Below are 21,807 nucleotides of genomic sequence, written 5' to 3'. Positions count from 1 at the left end.
GTACGATTCCATATATAGTGAGTCATATGAGGTAGGAATGAATCACATTGAAATGTATGCACACATAATCCCCCACTTGCTAAAGTTCTCACAGTTTGACAAACATCACAAGTCTTTTGGAAATGCATTCAACAAATTTGATATTCAGTGGCAAAGATCACCACACCAAATAGGATCGTACGTGTTTTTATTTGTTATATAATTTATATGTACTTTAGATTTATTGATTAATTGGCTCCATATCTTACATTTTTCTTAGGCCTGATTGTAGTGCATTCCTAATCAAGTATGTGGAGTTGTTGATGATTGGAAAGGATGTGGAGAAATTCCAACCTAAAGACATAAAAGACTTTAGAAAAGAACTTGGCGCAAATATTTGGGCAAATGGTGAGTGGAAAAGAAATTTTGGTTACGATACACCACCAGAAAATGTTGGTAATGACTATGATAGTGAAAATGAAACTTGTTGTCTGAAGGAGCTGTAATTTAGTTGTAAAGAAAGTTAGTTGTGGTTGATTTTTTGTATAAAATTGTTGTAAAGAATCCATATGAATTCTGAAATATCCTGTAAATTCCTCAAAAGGCACTTTTATTTTGTTTGCATAGCATAATATTTTGTCACAACTATGCAAAATTTTCAGAAGTAATATGAAGGCATCGTGTTATTAATTTCTTTGTTTCTGTCAAGTATTGATTTGTCCATTGAGCTTGTTAGTATTAGTTCATGACCAAGTGTAATTGAAATTCAAAGTCAAAGTTCAGGAGAATGTGTCCTTAACTTTTGAACTTGAAACTGAAACTTCAGAACCAAGTGTCCTTAACTTTTGTACTTGAAACTCAAACTTCAGGACCAAGTGTCCTTAACTTTTGAACTTGAAAGTCTATGTTCAGGACCATGTGTCCTTAACTTTTGAAATTGAATCCTTAACTTTTGAACTTGGAACTCAAACTTCAGGACTAAATGTCCTTATTTTTTCTACTTGGAACTGTAAGTTAAGGACCAAGTGTCCTTCACTTTTCAACTTGTAACTCAAAATTAAGGACTACATATCCTTAACTTTGTAACCTGTAATTCAAACTTAAGGACTGCATGTCCTTAACTTTTGAACCTGCAAGTCAAACTTAAGGACTCATGTCCTTAACTTTTGAACTTGAAACTCAAAGTTAAGGACTGTCTGTCTTTAACTTTTGAACTTGTAAGTCAAGTTAAGGACATACAGTCCTTAACTTTTGAACTTTGAACTCAAAATTAAGGACTGCATGTCCTTAACTTTTGAACCTGTAATTCAAACTTAAGGACTGGTTGTTCTTAACTTTTGAACCTGCAAGTCAAACTTAAGGACTCATGTCCTTAACTTTTAAACTTTGAACTCAAAAAAAAACAAAAAGAACGTAAGCAGAATATTTTTTTGAAAATTCAGACATCTGCTCAAATAAGAATAATCTAAATGAATCCAATTTATAGCTTTGAGTTTCAAGTTCAAAAGTTTAGGACAGACATTCCTTAACTTTTGAACTTTGAACTCAAAGTTAAGGACTGCATGTCCTTAACTTTTGAACCTATAAGTCAAACTTAAGGACTGCATGTCCTTAACTTTTTAACCTGTAAGTCAAACTTAAGGACTGTCTGTCCTTAACTTTTGAACTTTGAACTCAAAAGAAATAAAAAGAACATAAGCAGAAAGAAATTTATTAAATTAAGACATCTCCTCAAATAAGAATAATCTAAATGAATTCAATTTATAGCAAAAACTTAAAAGAGTCGACAAACATAAGTGGATATATCTACTATTCTCTATGATTTCTTGAAAATGGATGAACTCCCGGAGAATATACACAAGTTGTTCTATTATAACCAATTCTTCTGCAACGACCACATTTGAATGTTATTTTTGATGACTCGGTACTGGAATATGCCTTTTCTTCTTCCTTCTACCTGGTGGCACTTTGAAATCTAGAGGTTTAACAATTTATGACTTACCACTCTCTGGTACAATCCAAGAATCAGTATGTCCTATAGGATGTTTTTGTCTTTCATATATTTTCAACCAAGATTCCTTTAAGTACCAGTGCAAGCAAAAGTTAAACTTCTTGATGTTTCTCTTCTCGATAGCTGCAATTGCATGTATGCATGGTAATTTATCAAATTGAAACTGAAAACAATCACATATTCTTTTGTTTAAGTCCACCAAGAAAGTTATTCCTTCTTCTTCAACTCTAGAACGCCATGAATCAACAGGGAATACCTTCAATATTGAAAAATTATAAGTTAATACACTATGTTAATTTATATTAAAATTATTACCTAAACATAGAACATAATACTTACATTTAAACTAAATGCTAAATCTATCTTTTTATTCAATTCCTCCTCTACCCAACAAGAAATATCATAAAAAGTTCCTTCTGCTTCATTTCTTCTTTCATAAAACCAACGTTGTAGCTTCACTTGAATGAAATCCATCATTCTTAATATAGGCAGCTCCCTTGCTTCTAATAGGACAGAATTCATTGACTCAACTATGTTTGTTGTGAGCATTTCATATCTTCATCGTGGACTATAAGAACGTGCCCACCTTTCCGGTGGTTTTTCCATCAAGTAGTCAAAAATCTTCTTATCAACTTTTGCTATATCTGATATGTATAGATCAAATTCTTTGCGCCTGTATACTCTTGCAGCACTTTAGAAAAGTTTTATGACCTAACTTTTCACTTTTCTTCGCTTTAGGTTCTGCTCCAAATGATAGATACAAATCTCATGATGGCTTTCAGGATATACCTTTGCAATGCCGTATGCAATAGCTTGATGCCTGTCTGATAAAAAAATTAAATTCTCACAGCTCCCAATTGCATTGCGAAGCTGACTAAAATACCACTCATAGGAATTCTTATTTTTCAGATTCTGCTATTCCAAAGGCTAGTGGGAAAATTTGGTTATTTGCATCCTTTGAAACTGAAATCATTAAAACACAACGAAATTTTGACTCCAAAAAAGTTGCATCAACATCAATCACTGGTTTACAATGATTCCAACCAGATATTGATGATCCATATGCATAAAAAATATAAAGAAACCTAAAAATACAGTATAAAACAAGGTTAACAGAAGTTAAGGACAGGTAGTCCTGAACTTCAGGTTACAAGGCCAAAACTTAAGGACAGGTAGTCCTGTAGTTAGACTAACAAGGTCAAAAGTTAAGGACATGTAGTCTTTAACTTAGAGTTACAAGTTATAAAGTTAAGGACATGCAGTCCTTAACTTTGAGTTCGAAGTTCAAAGTTAAGGACAACCAGTCCTGAACTTCTGGTTACGAGCTTAAAAGTTAACTGGTTAAAGACAACATGTCCTAAATTTTATAAAACGGACTAATAAACTTTTTTTTTGATTGTTTACCTGTTGTTGTCGTCTATTTTTATGTTAGTATATGCTCCCGGGTTTTTACTTCTCATTATATACAAGTATGAAGACAATAATTCATAATTTTCTTCAGGAGTTCCTCTTATTAAAGCGGAAGCAAGTTGAATAGCACGCCACACCTTGTGATATCCAATGTCTAGTCCATGCAATTTTTGCATTTCTTCCATGACAAAAGCTGGTGTAACTTCAAACCTTGGGTCTCAAAGATTGTCGATAATGTAACCACTAATCAACTTTAAAGTTGAATGCCTTTGATCAACTTTCATAGTGTTAACAGAGCAGTCATGATTTTTCTTAATCTTTACTATCTTGAATAGTGTTGAATCTTTAATTCTGAAAGCACATACACACCACCCACACCTATTATCATTGCATTTCAATAAATATCTTGTTGAGCTTGATCTAACAACCTTAAATTCAAAATGTTTTTTAATTGCTATATTCGAAAAACAGTTAATTATACTCTTCTTTTTGTCAAATACTGATCCCACTTTTATTTCATCCAACGAAGCATTTTCTCTTAATATCGTAGTTGGGGATTCTTTTTGTTTCAAATTTGACCTTCGTCTAGTTAGTTGAGTAGAGGTTTTTTCAGCAACTTATTCGATTACCGGTGCACTCTCCAAGACTTGAATACCCAAAGCTTGTTCGTTGTCAATCTCTATAATACTTTGTCCTTCTACTTGAATAGAATCAAATATTTGAAGCACCTCTTCAGTTATTGGTTGAGCTTCAACCATATCTATTTCCATTATCTGTTGGCATTTGTTTTGATTGTCATGTTGAGTTTCTCTATTGACATGTGTTTGAAGCACCTCCTCAGTTATTGGTTGAGCTTCAACCATATCTATTTCCATTATCTGTTGGCATTTGTTTTGACTGTCATATAAAGTTTCTCTGTTGACATGTTCAAAGGTGCTTGTTGATCCAAAAACTCTTTCCGAAATATCAACAATGAAACGACAACTCTTGAAGAGTGAATGAGTTTTTAGTAACTCTATACATATGTGAAGATATAAATCTTTGGATATAAGCATTCCCTTGCTTGTTACAAGGTTGATATCAAAGCATATCACTGCTTCAAACTTGTCTCTATCCAATTCAATAATTTCAAAGATCTGTTTAATGAAATCTTCAAACCGAATTGCCTCAGGTACTAGAACAAGCTTTGTTTGATGATCAAGATATTTATTGTCTTCAGTCCATCTACCATTAAAAGCAACTATAATGCATATTGTTTCCATCCTGCAAGTCAAGAGAGTGGGAAACTCAGGACATATTTTATAGAGCAATCCTTATATAATTAAGAACAAGTATTGTAAGTTCAAGATCAAGTTAAGGACCAAATGTCCTTAACTTTTAAACTTTGAATTCAAATTTCAGGACCAAGTGTCCTTAACTTATGAACTTGTAACTTAAAGTTCAGGACCAAGTGTCCGTAAGTTATGAACTTGGAACTGTAAGTAAAGGAACAAGTGTTCTTAACTTTTGAACTTGAAATTCAAAGTTAAGAACCAAGTGGCCTTAACTTTTGAATTTGAAACTTGAAGTTAAGGACTCCCCCTCCTTAACTTCTTAACTTGGAACTCTAAGTTAAGGACCAAGTGTCCTTAACTATTCAACATGCAAGTCAAAGTTCAGGACGAAGTGTCCTTAACTATTGAACTTGAAACTTGAAGTTAAGGCTACATGTCCTTAACTATTGAACATGTAAGTCTAAGTTCAGGACCAAGTGTTATTAACTTTTGAACTTGAAACTTGAAGTTAAGGACTGTCAGTCCTTAACCTTTTTTACTTATAACTCTAAGTTGAGGACCAATGTCCTTAACTATTGAACATGTAAGTCAAAGTTCACGACCAAGTGTCCTGTACTTTTCAACTTGAAACTCAAATTTCAGGACCAAGTGTCCTTAACTTTTTCAAAACAATTTGCAAAACTATGACAGTATGTACTTAATATACAGAAGAACAACAAAAAAGTTAAGGACATTGTGTCCTTAACTTTTTCAATTCAATTTGCAAAATCATGACACTATGTCCTTAATATTATGTGCTCAATTTTTATAGAATTATCACAGAACACGATGTCCTTAACCTTATCAATCCAAAATTCAAAAAAAAAAAATTAAATTTCTACTTACTGTATAAAAATCAATAAAAATCGGAAAAAGTATAACTATGTCGAAATAAAAATTAATAGAAACACACAAAAGTATAACTTACTGTAAATTTATATCGATTTTTGGACGAGAAAGTTGAATTCCATAGTTTGAAATCGGAAGAGAAGCTTCTGCAATTCTATACTTTGAAATTCGACGATCACAGTGAAGTTAGTTACGTGCGCTGCTGCTGCTGATCGTTAATAGAAGCGTATGTATAAGTTATAGCATAAGGGTACTTTCGTCCAGTCAGGTATAAGTTTATTAAATCAATGGCTAAAGACTAAAGACATTTAAAACACTGGCTTTAAAATAAAGACAGATGCTCTTAATGGCTATTTGTGCACATCGCCCATTTCTATTCTGTTTCCTTCTCGGTTTCATGTTTTTCTAGGTTTAAGCTAAAGCCATGTATCTGTATTGACCTTTGTAAATTGGAGAGGAATAATACAAACCAAAAAATATTCTTGAATACCATTATCCTTAATACTCACAACCAACACCAAACGCCCCCCCCCCCCCTCTTCCCCTCTCGAACTTTGTCTCCTTCCTGATCCTATCTTTTAAGAGTTGTTTGGTACGATGATTAAGTAAAAATAATTCTAAAATAAATATTTAACATTGTTTTATTCTTGTTTGGTTACTAATCTTGGGATAAGTTGTCCTAAGATTAAAAATAATATTAGGATAACTTATACCTATCAGAGGGTGGAATAATAATCACAGGATAAATTATCCTAAGATAAGACAGTAAAATTGACAAACTCAGGAGTAATACAATATACCAAATTACAGTCAATAAGAAATAATACCAGGATAATTAATCTCAGCATAACTAATTTCAGCATACCATGTATTCAAACCAAACGACCCCTTAAAGTTTTTATGGAAATACATACTATATCTATTTTCTTGCTTTAGATATTCGCTATTCGAAATTCACTTATGCGGCTAATTTATATTCGCATGAGTAAGACGCAAATGTATCATTCATTACTTAGAAGTTAATCAGTAAATTTTGGTTAAAAGGTCATAATGGGAATGTAGTGATACAAGTTCTTAGTGGCTCGTTGGCCACTAATATCTTGTTTGGTTTCTCCTTTTCCTTGTTAACGATTTTTGAAGGAAAAGAAATTTGAAGTCCAGCTACAGTTTCTATCTTAAGAAAACTTGTTTTTTAATTGATGTTTGTCATGTATAGTTAGGTAATGTTTGGTCTAATTTCATGCGCTCTATAATTAGAAGAAGTGCTAGTGACAACTGTTATAGTGATTACGAATCATAATGTAACTACCTAATTTATGAAAGCTTTGTCTTTCTTAGACATCGCTAATTGCGTGTGACCAAATTTTACTACGACGCATATATATTGGGGACTGCATAATTACATTAATATTTTTGTTTCTTCACAATCAAGTATGTACATAAAAAACAATTCAGTTTTTTTTTTTTCATTTTTCAAAGAGTACCTTTTATTCCGTAAATTATGGTCTATAAAGATTCCTAGGATGAACAAGTTTCGTGGTGAAATTTGGATAAGAAATTAGGACGCATGCTTTACTTCAAGTATTGCTTAACTATTAATCATATATCATGTAACATTTCACTTTAATTGCGTAACAAATCCTCAAATTTCATAAAGCAAATGCATGTTGTTGACGTCATCAAATTAGCAATCATCAATTATAGTAAAGGATATATATAACCTAGCAAGAAAAAAAAAAGAAGTTTTATAAGAAGAATTAACTCTTACATACTTGATAGACTTGATGAAAAAGGAGCTATTAATTATCAAACGTATTCAGTTTTCTATAAGAAAGCAATGCCAATTTATTATGTCTCTAGTTATAGGTGGATATCATTTTTGATCGCTCAACAACGCGGTTATTATAAATAGGACTTTTTATCTCATATAGCAAATGTTTTATTTTAAATAAATACCCTTTTAAAAAATTATATTATATAGTTATTTTTTTATTTTTATAATCAAATATCTATTTATGGTTATCTCCTATCTTTAACCCATAAAATACTTTTTGTATTATTTTTCTCTCTCATTCTTTCAGATTTTTCTTCATCCTCTCTTAACGCTAGTCTTTCTCCATGAATACAACCATTAACAACGCAACAACACAGAAAAAGAGAATTAAGATAATACGTGTTGTCTGGGAAAAGCGAACCAGAAATCACAGGGGTATTTTCTTTTCCAAGGTGTCCACGAATGTGCTTTCGAGTATCAGATTGAAGGAGGCCATCATACTCCTTTTGCACAGTATCATCAAGCCCACAGTACATCTCAACCCACTTTTTCCTCTGTTCTTCGATTCCAACAAACCTCAAATTTTCCAACCTTTAGTCTGTTACCTTAATAGTTTGTTATCTTTTTTTCCATTATATTTCAATGTATCTCGCTGTATTTTATGTATTTTATTGTATTTATTGTCCTTTTTATTGAATTTCAATATATCCCGTTATATTTCATGTATTTCATTGTATTCACTGTCTCGCTATATTCCATGAATGTATCTATATGTTTTTTTTAATTAATATAATTTATGTATTCAGATGTATATATGTGTTAAATGTATCTGCAGTATGTATTCATATGTTTTCGCACTATAAATGACATGCTATACTTCATGTATTCAATATATTTTATGTATCTAACTATATTCAATGTAATTATATAATTTATCTGAAGATTGCTATGTCTTTGGAGTGTTTTTAGATTGAGAATTTTTTTTATAACTGGAAATACAAATTTTGTGTGTTATAATTGAGTTTGAGTTATATTAGAAGTCTATTATGTTAATTGATTCACTTTCCGTTTAAAAACAGCTGAATAGACCATGAATTGCGCTATTTACGTTACTGTATTCACAAATACATATCGTAAATACAGTCGAATACAATAATCTGTCTAGCTTTAATCCCCTATTGAACACAGTCGAACAAAATAATTTGTCTAGCTGTAATCCCCCGTTTCACGCCTAGAAATGCTATTGTATTCATGAATATAGTATCTTAAATACATTAAATATACTCTAAAAAACTTAAAAACATAGCTATAGGAAGTAATAGTAAATGGTAGCTACAACTAGCCAGTTGTTTGTAAAAATTTCTCTTATAAATACTCTTTCAAGAACTTTTTAAATCAGAAAGTGAAGACAATAGAGCTCAAAGTCATTAGCCTCATCAATATTAAATCAAAGGATAAAATCTTAACTGCTAAGTATGATTTTCGTTTAAATTATCTCAAATTGTCTGAAAAAGCACTTTGCGATTCATAGTATTTTATATTAAAAATACCCACTTACTGGAAAAATCAATGTAATTGGACCTACATTCGCTGAAAATAATAAATTTTTTAACTTTTACTTTAATAGCGTCCAAACTAATTGGCGCACTTTAATTGGATGCAGGGGTAACAATAAAGAGAATGATCTTTAAATTAAGGTGAAAACCTGGAATATTTTTAGTATAGTGTCTTCAATTCTCAACTCTCTTTGTACGTGTACAAGCTTTTCCTTATGCTCATCAAGTACGCGGAGCTGACCGACTGATCACGCCCAACTATGCCTTATAAAAGGACACGCGGACGTTGCAAATATAATCTGAGTATTTAACCCAGAGTCGAACCCACAAGGAATTAACCTATCAATTACTTTTGTTAGACTTACTAAATTCTACGGAATCAACTTCCCAAACGTTATAACTAACAATTGAGTGTATTTCTACTAACTAAGAATGAAAGTAAATAAGCAACTGAAAACTACTATGATTAAGGTGTAATCAATTAAGAGAAGATTCTAAGGTAATGATTTCCGCTATTGATGGAATCCCTTCCGGTTATGTTTCACATAGATTCACCCAAGTATTCTCTATCAATCATGAGCACTCTTATTACCGTAAATCTCTCTCGAGTAATCACGATAATTTACTAGACGCACTCTCCCGAGTTACGCTAGCTAGCTTTATTTATTACAACTCACTTTAGATTATACCCAAGGCTTCGTTATCTCTAATCTCACCTTTAAACCCTCAATTATTGATCCCTCATACACTTTGGGAGTGGTATTGTTCAACGATTACCTAAATACGCACTGTCTCCCGAGTTATGCACACTAAATAGTCACAGCTAATTGAGGATCCTATCAATTAACTACAACAAGCACATAGTTGAACAAATAAAGATTAAACTGGGCAAACTATATTCACAAAATAAGAAGTTCATCCTCCAATAGGTTCCATCAAAACCCTAGACTAGGGAATTAACTACTCATGACAAAACAAGATAAAACTACTAAATTATTCATAATGGGTAATTGCAAAAAAATAAAAAGAGATAGAAAAACTCTAATGTTTGGTTGATCTTCTCACACTTGTTCTTGCCTCCAAAGTAGTCTAAAAACAAGGTTAAAAAAATATCTTGGGCGAGCTTCTAAAGTTTATAAGGGTTTGGGACAAGTCTTCCCCGAGTTATACTTTGGTCCCCAAATTTCTGACGCGTGAACAGTTCACCGCGGTCGCGGAAAGACCGCGGCTCGACCACGGTGAATGCTGAACATTCTGCCTCGAGTGCTTGATCTGCCGCGGTTCCACTGCAGTAGCGGTGGAATTCACTCAGCCAATTTTTGCTTCTTTGTGCTTGGGTACTTCTTGGTTGGGCGTTTTCTTCACATTATTGACTCCAAAACACTCTATTGTGCTTCCTTACTTAGATTATTTCCTGCGAAGCAAAGGAACACCATTTAGAGCATTTTGTTATCAATTCGCCTATAAATCATCAATAAAGTATGGTAATATTAAGGTGTAAATATCATCTATATAGCCTAATATTAACACCCCACACTTAAATTATTGCTAATCCTTGAGCAATCCACTACACTCTATCAAAATTCCTTCCCTAAGCTTTTCCCTTAACGAATCACACCTCGAACAATTTACCAAAGTTGCACATAGTAGTGAACAACCTTTGCCTCAACAGTCGAATCTCTCGTACCATGCAACATTCGCACTTACTCCAACTACCCTATACAAGAGTCAAGACTTACCTTTCCTTCGTGAATCACATTCCCTCGCATCACACAAGAGAGTTGTTCCACATATAATGATATTTAGACCAATTAGGAACTTAGATAGACAAAATTCGGTCACTCTCAAAAAGAACATTCACATGCCACAAATATGCATCATAGGCACCCATAGTGTACTACTCTATTAATCGAGCCCACTCAGTCTAAGATCAATAGGACTTCACTTGGTTGTAATGTAGGTTAAGGGACGGGTAGGATATATTTAGATATAGTGACTAACCTCCCTAAGCACTTTTAATACAAAACACATTAACATTCTATATCATTCTTATGTAAACCAGACATTTCCCACAATTTATTTATAACATCCCATTCCTTTAGGTGCATTTGCATCAAGCTACCACTTATCAACCATTATATTTATTTACAAAATTTTGTTTTTTTCGTGGTGCTTCTTCTTTTATTCTTCAAAACTCTGCACCTTTTCTCTATTTCAATGGTTCCACTCAAAAACCAAACCACCACCCTACACTTTTGCTTTTGCATAATTTCAATACCAGTCAATTGCTTATGGGAGGTAGAAGGGTTCAAACAGAACACTATTCAAATAATTGGGTAAGATTCGCAACGTGGTTCCCAAAGAAACAGGCTTATAAGCTCAACGGGGTTAGCTAAGATGTATTACATTCAGGTGGGTTTACGTTATATATATCTGGCTTAACAAAGAAATGCCTATATCACTTCTAAGACTGAATGAAGCTACTATTTCTCTATGCAAACACACTGGGAAAGTTCTAGGCATCAAATGTAAAGCATAGAATACAGTATAGCTCACACACACATGGCACATGACTCACTCCGGATTGATTCATCAAGACATCCTCTTTTGAGTGTTCAAGTTAGCTACAAACATACAACTTTAAGGCATTTTAGCAAGATTCAACCATTGAGACTAGGCGTTACCCTTTAGTGTCGATTATGTTCAGGTGTACCAACGCCAAGGGATTCTCTTACTATTTCAGCTCTTAGCCCATCGATGCTAACTAAAACAAACAAACAAAATAAACAAAAAATACCTACACCCGGTTCAAGCTAAACCCTTGGAAAAGAACCGTGTCCCAAAGAAAAACTAAGGGGGAGTTACTACACTACCTAAAAATAATAATAAAAAAATCTTTTTGGTTTTTTCTCTAGACTTACTTCCCTCAAGAAAATTGTCTAAAGGATCATTCACGAGGAAGAGTCTCCATATTCCCTTTTTTTGTTCTTTTCTCTTTTTTTTCTTGACTTAGTACCTCAAGAACCCCGTTGAAAGAGATCCGTCGTCGGGACAAGTCACTTACCTACTTTAACTTACCTACTGAGACTATTACTCAAAACACCAAAAATAATTAAAGCAAAACACAAAAAGAATTCAAACAGCCAAATTGTTACAAATATATACATACATTGAAGTATCTCCCACCCCACACTTAAAATGTATACATGTCCTCATGGCATAAAAAATTAAAGAACAGTGAGATAAAGGAACTTCCCTGAAAGATCACTCCTGATCGGAGACGGTGTCTGGGTTCATATTGCAAGCACAACCCAAAACTCTCAGCCAACCTAAGAATTTCTTCTCCGACTTCACTTGTCGGTCAGCCACCGCGTATATGCGAGCACCTAAATCAGTGACTGAGGTATGCGATCCAGCCATCTCCTACTCCAAAGCTGTCATGCGGGTACTCCGGCGGGGCTGTGAAGGGCCCGCCTCATCAACTCTTGTATGTGGTGGGATATCAGCTGCCTTAGCATCATCATCATCAGATTCATCATCCGATTCATCAACATTCACCACCGGCTCTATCCCAATTCTGATTTTTCGTGCCAGGAACGGGGCTTTCAGTGGCAATTTCCCATCAACTCTAGGGTCTTTAGGGACTCTAGCAAGACGGCACAGCCTGGTGACTAGAGAAGGGAAGTAGAAGCCTTTGAGCAACTCAGGTGATATAATGAGCATCTCGTCATGGAGGAGCTTGGCCACATCAAAATCCCTATGGGCTATGAAACAGTAGATCACTGACGCCTGTGGTAGATTGACATCGGTCGTATTGATGGAGGGAAACATCCGACTGTTTATAATGGTGAGCCAACACTTAGCCTCCCAATTGAGAGACTGGGAGTTAAGTGTGATTCTGGGCTTTATCCATATGTATTTCATGTCTGGCACACAGATAGTCTCAAGAAGAGTTGCTTATAAGGCACTTGATCGGCTAAAGGTACGATAAGCATCAACTTCCCCCCTAAACACTGGCAGCCGGTACACCTTGCGGATAGCCTCAATTGATGCATTTACCCGAGTATTGCGCACAGTAACAACCCCATTCTCATGTTCCGGGCAGTTGGCATAGAACTCCCTTACCATATGAATATTGGCCTCCTCCGGTACCTCAAAGAAGATGTCCAGCTGACACCTCCTCAACTCATTGAAGATATTCGGGCATTCCACCTCTAAAGCTTGTCGGTCAATATGCACCTTATGTAGCAATTTCTTAGCTGTATTTGCATTGTACTTGTCCTCCACTATTTGGAGACAAACCTCGTGTTGTCAAACTGTGGTGCATTGGCTTGACCCTAGCTCTGGAGGAGCTTCCCAGTCCACTAGCGGAGGACCCGGTATTGCGTCTCCTCCTAGATAGATTCATTGTACCTGTCAAACAAAGAAACGCCTATCAGTGAGTGTGAAATGTGTGACCATGGATAGTTATTCAGACTTCACCACAACCATGTCACATTATCCCTTATAACTCCATTGGGCGAATTCCCAAACACCTTGTGGGCAAAACAATTTCTTTATACACTTAGCCCATATGGATACATCAAAGGTTCCCCCAAATCAATGATTCTACTACATCACACCCCACACTTAAACTGTGCAATCACCCACAAACCTCCGCCTTTCCACCACATTATACACACAGCCCCTTCACCAATAAATCTAAAAACAAATTTCAAAAGAAAACAAGAAGAAAACTAACAACAATCTACCAAAATATTACTACACAATTACACATATTAAACTACATAACAACTAAAATAAAATACAAAATATGAGGGAAGGGATAAGAGACATATCTTGGCGGAGGAGAGAATTAGAGGAGTAAGGATGGGGGAGGTATGAGGAGTGAAGAAGAAGAAGAAGATATGAGGGATTTGGGGTGTTAGGGTTTAGAGAGAGAGGAAAATTAGAAAATAAAGAAGGGGGGGGGGATGTGGGTGTTTTATTAAGGGGGTTTTTAAGAAAATATATAAAATAGAAGAGGAAGAAACGAAAGAAAAAGAAAAAATAAAGCAAACAAAATTTTGTAAATAAATATAATGGTTGATAAGTGGTAGCTTGATGCAAATGCACTTAAAGGAATGAGATGTTATAAATAAATTGTGGAAAATGTCTGGTTGACATAAGAATGATATGGAATGTTAATGTGTTTTGTATTAAAAGTGCTTAGGAAGGTTAGTCACTATATCCAAATATATCCTACTCGTCCCTTAGCCTACATTACAACCAAGTGAAGTCCTATTGATCTTAGACTGAGTGGGCTCAATTAATAGAGTAGTACATTACGGGCAAGCCTATGGTGCATCTTTGTGGCATGTGAATGTTCTTTTTGAGAGTGAGCGAATTTTGTCTATCTAAGTTCCTAATTGGTCTAAATATCATTATACGTGTAACAACTTTCTTGTGTGATGTGAGGGCATGTGATTCACGAAGGAAAGGTAAGTCTTGACTCTTGTATAGAGTAGTTAGAGTAAGTGTGAATGTTGCATAGTACGAGAGATTCGACTGTTGAGGCAATGGTTGTTCACTACTAGGTGAAACTTTGGTGAATTGTTTGAGGTGTGATTCGTTAAGGGAAAATCTTAGGGAAAGAATTTTGATAGAGTGTGGTGGATTGCTCAAGGACTAGCAATGATTTAAGTGTCGGGTGTTTATATTAGGCTATATAGATTATATTTACACCTTAATATTACCATACTTTATTGTTGATTTATAGGCGAATTGATAACGAAATGCTCTAAATGGTGTTCCTTTGCTTCGCAGGGAATAATCTAAGTAAGGAAGCACAACAGAGTGTTTTGGAGTAAATAATGTGAAGAAAACGGCCAATCAAAAAGTATCCGAGCACAAAGAATCAAAAATGGGCTGAGTGAATTCCACCTCTACCGCAGCAGATCAAGCACTCGAGGCAGAATGTTCAGCGTTCACCGCGGTCAAGCCGCGGTCTTGCCGCGACCGCGGTGAACTGTTCACGTGCCAGAAATTTGGGGACCAAAGTATAACTCGGGGAAGACTTGTCCCAAACCCTTATAAACTTTAGAAGTTCGCCCAAGATATTTTTTAAGCTTGTTTTTAGACTACTTTGGAGGCAAGAACAAGTGTGAGAAGATCAACCAAACATTAGAGTTTTTTTATCTCCTTTTATTTTTTTGCAATTACCCATTATGAATAATTTAGTAGTTTTATCTTGTTTTGTCATGAGTAGCTAATTCCCAAGTCTAGGGTTTTGATGGAACCTATTGGAGGATGAACTTCTTGTTTTGTGAATATAGTTTGCTCAGTTTAATCTCTATTTGTTCAACTATTTGCTTGTTGTAGTTAATTGATAGGATCCTCAATTAGCTGTGCCTATTTAGTGTGCATAACTCGGGAGAGAGTGCATATTTAAGTTATTGTTGAACAACACCACTCCCAAAGTATAAGAGGGATCTATAATTGCGGGTTTAAAGGTGGTATTAGGGATAACGAAGCCTTGAGTGCAATCTAAAGTGAACTGTAATAAATAAAGCTAGCTAGCGTAACTTGGCAGAGTGCGTCTAGTAAATTGTCGTGATTACTTAGGAGAGATTTACAGTAATAAGAGTGCTCATGATTGATAGAGATTATTGGGTGAACCTATGTGAAACATAAGTGGAAGGGATTCCATCAATAGGGGAAATCATAACCTTAGAATCTTCTCTTAATTGTTTACACCATAATCATAGTAGTTTTCAGTTGCTTATTTACTTTCATTCTTAGTTAGTAGAAATACACTCAATTGTTATTTACAACATTTGGGAAGTTGATTCCGTAGAATTTAGTAAGTTTAACAAAAGTAATTGATAGATTAATTTCTTGTGGGTTCGACTCTGGGCTAAATACTCAGATTATATTTGCAACATCCGCGTGTCCTTTTGGCGTGATCAAATTTTGAGAGGAAGAAAAGAAAGAAAAATAAAAAATAAAAAAAAATATACCTGGTGTCCACCGCGGTCTTACCGCGACCGCGGTGGATGAAATAGTTCGAGGCAGAATGTTTACGTTGCACTGCGATTCTACCGCGGTCCCACCACAGTCGCGGTGGGTTGGACGATGCGAGGCAGAATGTTTGCCTCTCACCACGGTCTTGCCGCGGTTCTACCATGGTTGCGGTGCTGTCTATTTTTTTTTTCAAAGTTACATACGAAAATATTAACAACAACATTCGTGGGTTGCCTCCCATGCAGCGCCTGATTTAACATCACGGCACGACGCATACAAGTGCATTTAAGGCTCGTTTGACCCCTGAGGTTCCGTCAGGTGGATCTCTGACACTTCCTTTGGCTCTTTCATGCCTATGTATAGCTTCAATCTCTGCCCATGGACTCTAAATATGTGAGAGTCTTTCTCTGAGGCAATATCTACAGCCCCTGAAGGGAATACTTCGACCACTCGAAATGGACCAGACCATCGTGACTTAAGTTTACCAGGGAACAACTGTAATCTTGAGTTATAGAGCAGTACCATGTCCCCGGGTTTGAAATGTCGCTCAACAATGTTTTGGTCATGCAACCTCTTCATTCTTTCCTTGTACAACCTCGTGCTCTCAAAGTCCAGATATCTAAACTCGTCGAGCTCATGCAATTCAGTGATTTTCGTTGTACCCGCAGCCTCATGTTTCAATGCCCACCAAGCTTTGTGTTCAAGTTTCACTGGCAAGTGGCAAGCCTTCTCGAACACCAACTTATATGGTGTCATACCAATTGGTGTTTTAAAAGCAGTTCTATAAGCCTAGAGTGCATCATCTAACTTTTTCGCCCAATCAGTTCTTGTGGCGTTTACAGTCTTGGTCAATACACTCTTTATCTCTCTATTAGACACTTCCACCTGTCCACTAGTCTGCGGATGATAAGGGGTAACCACCTTGTGGCATACATCATACTTTGCTAGCAACTTCTCGAAGGCTCTATTACATAAGTGGGTGCCTCCGTCACTGATAATCGCTCTCGGGGTCCCAAAACGGGTGAATATATTCTTCTTCAAAAATCCCACCACCACTCGTGCATCATTAGTGGGCAACACTGTAGCTTCTACCCATTTGGACACGTAATCCACAGCAACAAGTATGTACTTATTGCCAAAGGAGCTGACGAAGGGTCCCATGAAGTCAATCCCCCAGACATCAAACACTTCCACTTCTTGAATTGGGTTCATGGGCATCTCATGGCGACGGGAAATGTTCCCGGTTCACTGACATTCGTTGCAGCCCTTCACCCATTGGTGCACATCTTTAAACACTGTTGGCCAAAAGAACCCGGCCTCTAGCACTTTCGCAGTTGTCCTGACTCCTCCAAAATGCCCTTCATACGCCGATGCATGACATGCCTGCAAAATAGAAGATTGTTCTATCTCGGGGACGCACCTACGGATCATATTGTCAACACATATTTGAAATATAAGGTTCGTCCCAAAAATACATGCGGCAGTCATGATAAAACTTTTTCTTTTGTACAGAGGAAAGGTCATAGGGAACTATACCGCTGGCCAGGTAATTTGCAAAGTCTACATACCATGGCACTTCTTCAAGACTAGTAGCGAGCAACTACTCGTCTGGAAAGGTTTCCAGAATATCCTCAACCTCAACTGATTTTTCATCTCCCTCAAGTCATGATAGATGGTCAGCGACTTGGTTTTCTGTGCCCTTACGGTCACAAATTGTGAGGTCGAATTCTTGCAGTAGCAACACCCAATGAATCAGGCACGGCTTAGACTCCTTTTTCTCAATCAAGCACCTGAGAGCTGCATGATCAGTGTATACAATTACCTTTGAGCCAATCAGGTATGATCTGAATTTGTCAAAAGCAAACACCACAACCAACATCTCCTTCTCAGTCACAATGTAGTTCAACTGGGCTCCACTCAGGATTCTACTGGCATAGTAGATTGGATGTATTAGCTTATCTTTCCGCTGTCCTAGCACTGCCCCCACTGCATAGTCACTGGCATCACACATGAGTTCAAATGGTTTCTCCCAGTCGGGGGAAACAATGATGGGTGTTGTGACTAGCCTCTTTTTCAACTCCTCGAATGTTACCCTACAATCATCAGAAAACAAGAAAGGGTGATCTTTTTCTAACAACTTACAGAGAGGGTTGACAATTTTTGAGAAGTCTCTTATGAATCTCCGGTAGAAACCGGCATGCCCGAGGAAGCTCCTGACTGCCTTGACTGAAGTTGGAGGGGGAAGCTTTGCTATCACATCCACTTTAGCACGATCCACCTCAATTCCTTTACTTGACACCCGGTGCCCTAAGACTATGCCCTCTTGTACCATGAAATGACACTTCTCCTAATTAAGAACCAGGTTAGTCTCAATACACCATTTCAACACACGTGTCAGATTTATTAGGCACTCATCAAATGAGTTTACCACCACTGAGAAATCATCCATGAATACCTCCATTATGTCCTCTACCATGTCAGTGAATATGGCTATCATGCACTTTTGGAATGTGGTGGGTGCATTGCATAGGCCAAATGGCATCCTCCGAAGGCATAAATGCCATATGGCAAGTGAAAGAGGTCTTCTCTCTGTCCTCTAGTGCAATAGAGATTTGATTGTACCCTGAGTACCCATCCAAAAAACAGAAGTGTGACCTCCCTGCCAATCTGTCTAACATCTGATCAATGAAGGGGAGTGGGAAGTGGTCTTTCCGGGTGGCTACATTTAACTTTCTGTAATCCATGCAAATTCTCCATCCCGTGACAGTTCTTGTTGAAATCAGTTCATTGTTATCATTTTTGATCACCGTCATGCCACTCTTCTTAGGCACACATTGCACTAGGCTAATCCAACTGCTGTCAGAGATTGGGAAAATGATTCCCGCATCTAACCACTTTATCACTTCTTTCTTCATCACTTCCTTCATATTTGGGTTCAACCTTCTTTGGTGTTCCCTGGAAGGTTTGTGTCCCTCTTCTAGTAGAATTTTATGCATACAATAGGTGGGGATGATCCCCTTAATGTCTGCCATAGTCCACCCAATGGCAGTCTTACACTTCTTGAGTACCTGCAAGAGTTGTTGTGCCTGCACATCTAACAAACTAGATGAGATAATAACAGGTAATGTGGAGTTATGTCCAAGGAACTCATACCTGAGATGGGCGGGCACTGGCTTCAACTCCATCTTTGGTGGTTCTTCGATGGATGTCTTGGCTAGAGGAGTTTCTCTATTTTCTAAGTGCAAGGGCTCAAATTCAAGAGTTCTATCCCAGAACCCTCTGCCCTCTAACGCCAACACCCATTCTTCCAGTTCTTCTTCATTCACCTCATCTAAATTCATCAAACATGTAGCAAAAGGGTCCTCAATAGTCAGCATCTCATCATCAGTTTCTACGATTACATCCACAACATCCATAAGAGAGTAATTGGCGAATTCACTTGGTCTCCTCATAGATTTCTGCATATCGAATGTTATCTCTTCGTCGGTTAATCTCATTTTGAGCTCCCCAGTCTCACAATTAATGAGAGCTCTCCCAGTGGCCAGGAACGACCTTCCCAAAATTATGGGAATTTCTTCATCCACCTTGCAGTCTAAGATCACAAAATCTGCAGGGAACACAAATTTCCCCACCTGAATCAACACATCATCCAGGATACCAGAGGGTCTTTTTACAGTCTTGTCAGCCAGCTACAACAATATAGAGGTGGGTCTAGCTCTTCCAATCCCCAGCCTCTTATAAATTGCCAGGGGCATAAGATTTATGCTGGCCCCTAGATCACAAAGTGCCTTAGCAAAAGCAAAATTACCAATAATGCAGGGAATTGTAAAGCTCCGTAGGTCAGATAGCTTCTCTACAATTGGTCTAGTCACCACTGCACTGCAGGTCTGAGTAAGAGTCACCGTGGCCAAGTCTTGAAAATTGAATTTTTGGGACATTAAGTCCTTCATCATTTTTGCATACCTAGGTATCTCTTTCAAAGCATCTATCAATGGAATATTTACCTGGATTGTTTTAGCATCTCCAAGAATTTCTTGTATTGCTCTTCTTTTTGGTACTTAGCCAGCCTCTGAGGGAATGGTGTGGGAGGTCTCTTCTTCCTAATGATTTGGGACTGCTCTTTATCAGTTTCCACCTTAACTACTTGTTCCTGGGTTGTCTTAGCTTCTTTCTCAGTCTCAATCTGAATGTTATGTTCTTCCTGGGCCGGCTGGACTGTCACCTCTGTCAATTTCGTTGACTCATCTAGCTCAATGGGCAGGGGTATGAGTGTCTCAGCTTGCCTGCTTTCTCGAGCCCTCTCTTTCTCCACGTCTAAATCTTTTCCATTCCGTAGACACACTGCCATCAACTGCTTCGGGCCATGATCTTTTGGGTTTATTTGAGTGTCTGCAGGTAATGTCCCATGAGGACGATCGTTTAGAGACATCGAAATTTGGCCCATCTGCACTTCAATATTCTTGATAGCTGAATCATGAGCATCTATTTTTTCACTAATTTTTGTATTAGACCCAATAATTTGCTGCATCATTGCCTCAAGTCTAGCAAACCCATCTTCCTGCCTTCCACCATGCTGCTGCTGAGGAGGGTGATACCCCTGCTATTGATTTTGATTGTTATATCCCTATATGGCCTTGGGTAAGGTGCCATATTGTTAGGAGGTCTCATACCTCCCATGTTCCCATTGTTGAACTGTGGCTGGACTGACCTGTATGGCTGATTTTGCTGGCCCCAATTCTAACCACCCTGTCTCTGGCCTCCATAATTAGACACATAGTTCATGTCTTCAGGGTAGTAATGATGATCATGTTCTGCATTCCACTGGTTACCAATTGACTGACTAATGCAAGATGTGCACAAGCCCCCATTGGTAGTATCTACAATGTGTACCTGCTGCTTCTGCCCTGACTCTTCCACATTTTTGGTTAGGATACTCATCTGTGTCAATAAGGTGGCCATATTTTCAGCCATAGAGTTGGATGGATCTAAAGGCACTAAGTGCACCATTGGAGTGATAGGTGCATTCCTGGTTGTCCATCCTGAATTCTGTGCCATCTTGTCAAGCAGACTCTGGCCTTCTCTCCATGTTTTGCTAAAAAATGCTCCACTAGTTAAAGCATCAACAATGTTTTTCATGCTATCTGACAATCCCATATAAAATCACTGTCCCAATATCAGATCTGGAATACCATGGTGCGGGCATATAACCAGAATCCCTTTGAATCGTTCCCAGGTTTCATGAGTATCTCCATTGGTCTCTGTTTGAAACTCAAAATTTCATCAATTTGTTGAGCAGTCTTGTTGGGTGGGTGAAACTTGTTCACGAATTTCTTGACTAACTCCTCCCAAGTTGTTATGGAATTAATGGGGAGTGAGTTTAGCCAGGTCTGGGCAGCTTCTGTCACTGAGAACGGAAACAATAACAACTTGATTGCTTCCGGAGTTACGTTGGGTTGCCTTTGGGTTTTGCAGATTGAAAGGAAATTCATCATGTGTTGTTGAGGATCTTTGACTTGTATCCCCTAAAATAGTCCCTTGTTTTGCAACAAATGTAGCATGTTGTTCGTGATTTGGAATGATTCAGCCTGTATCTGTAGGACTAAAATCGTTGTGGCCAGATTTTTAGCTGTAGGTTGTGCCCAGTCATAGAGAACAGCCTCTGGTACAAGAGGTGCCACTGGCGCTATTGGTACAACTGGGTCTACTTCGTGATCCCTCATGTCTGGTTCAAATTGTTCATTTGTTTGTTGTTGTTTATTTTTTTGGTTGGCCCGATTCAAGGCCTTGAAAACTCTCTCGAGATCTGATAATGCTTCAAATACTTCACCAGTTCTTGATGAGTTTCTAGGCATGCACCTATACAACCAAGTCAACAAACGTTAAAATTTCAATGTAAAGATTGGGTATAGAGAA

General features: G+C 37.1%; 2 protein-coding genes and 1 non-coding gene across 3 annotated transcripts; 1 reads left to right on the top strand and 2 right to left on the bottom strand.

The window, feature by feature from the left end:
• Positions 1-1,970: 1,970 nt before the first annotated feature.
• Positions 1,971-2,512, bottom strand: LOC142176119 (uncharacterized). The gene is made up of 2 exons (XM_075243189.1): positions 2,330-2,512; positions 1,971-2,246 (listed from the first exon to the last, which is right to left on the bottom strand). The coding sequence occupies exons 1-2, from the start codon at positions 2,510-2,512 to the stop codon at positions 1,971-1,973; spliced, it is 459 nt and encodes a 152-aa protein (XP_075099290.1).
• A 13,667-nt stretch (positions 2,513-16,179) lies between these two features.
• LOC107778568 (uncharacterized) lies at positions 16,180-16,650 on the bottom strand. Its single transcript, XM_016598859.1, has one exon. The coding sequence runs from the start codon at positions 16,648-16,650 to the stop codon at positions 16,180-16,182; it is 471 nt and encodes a 156-aa protein (XP_016454345.1).
• A 4,429-nt stretch (positions 16,651-21,079) lies between these two features.
• On the top strand, positions 21,080-21,185 carry LOC142176834 (small nucleolar RNA R71). The gene has a single exon (XR_012705641.1). It is a non-coding gene; the product is annotated as a small nucleolar RNA R71 (small nucleolar RNA).
• The last annotated feature ends 622 nt before the right edge of the window (positions 21,186-21,807 follow it).

The sequence above is a fragment of the Nicotiana tabacum genome, chromosome 22 (assembly GCF_000715075.1).
Source record: "Nicotiana tabacum cultivar K326 chromosome 22, ASM71507v2, whole genome shotgun sequence".
Lineage (NCBI taxonomy): Eukaryota > Viridiplantae > Streptophyta > Magnoliopsida > Solanales > Solanaceae > Nicotiana > Nicotiana tabacum.
Note: the sequence above shows the minus strand (reverse complement) of the source record. Positions and strands in the feature narration are given on the sequence as shown.

What these genes read in the sequence shown, in the direction of transcription:
- LOC142176119 (XM_075243189.1), bottom strand. Translation starts at nt 2,512, where the DNA reads ATGAATTCTGTCCTATTAGAAGCAAGGGAGCTGCCTATATTAAGAATG. An exon ending in ATTTAGCATTTAGTTTAAAT is followed by an intron (nt 2,247 to 2,329) that starts GTAAGTATTATG and finishes TCAATATTGAAG; the next exon opens with GTATTCCCTGTTGATTCATG.
- LOC107778568 (XM_016598859.1), bottom strand. Translation starts at nt 16,650, where the DNA reads ATGACACCATATAAGTTGGTGTTCGAGAAGGCTTGCCACTTGCCAGTG.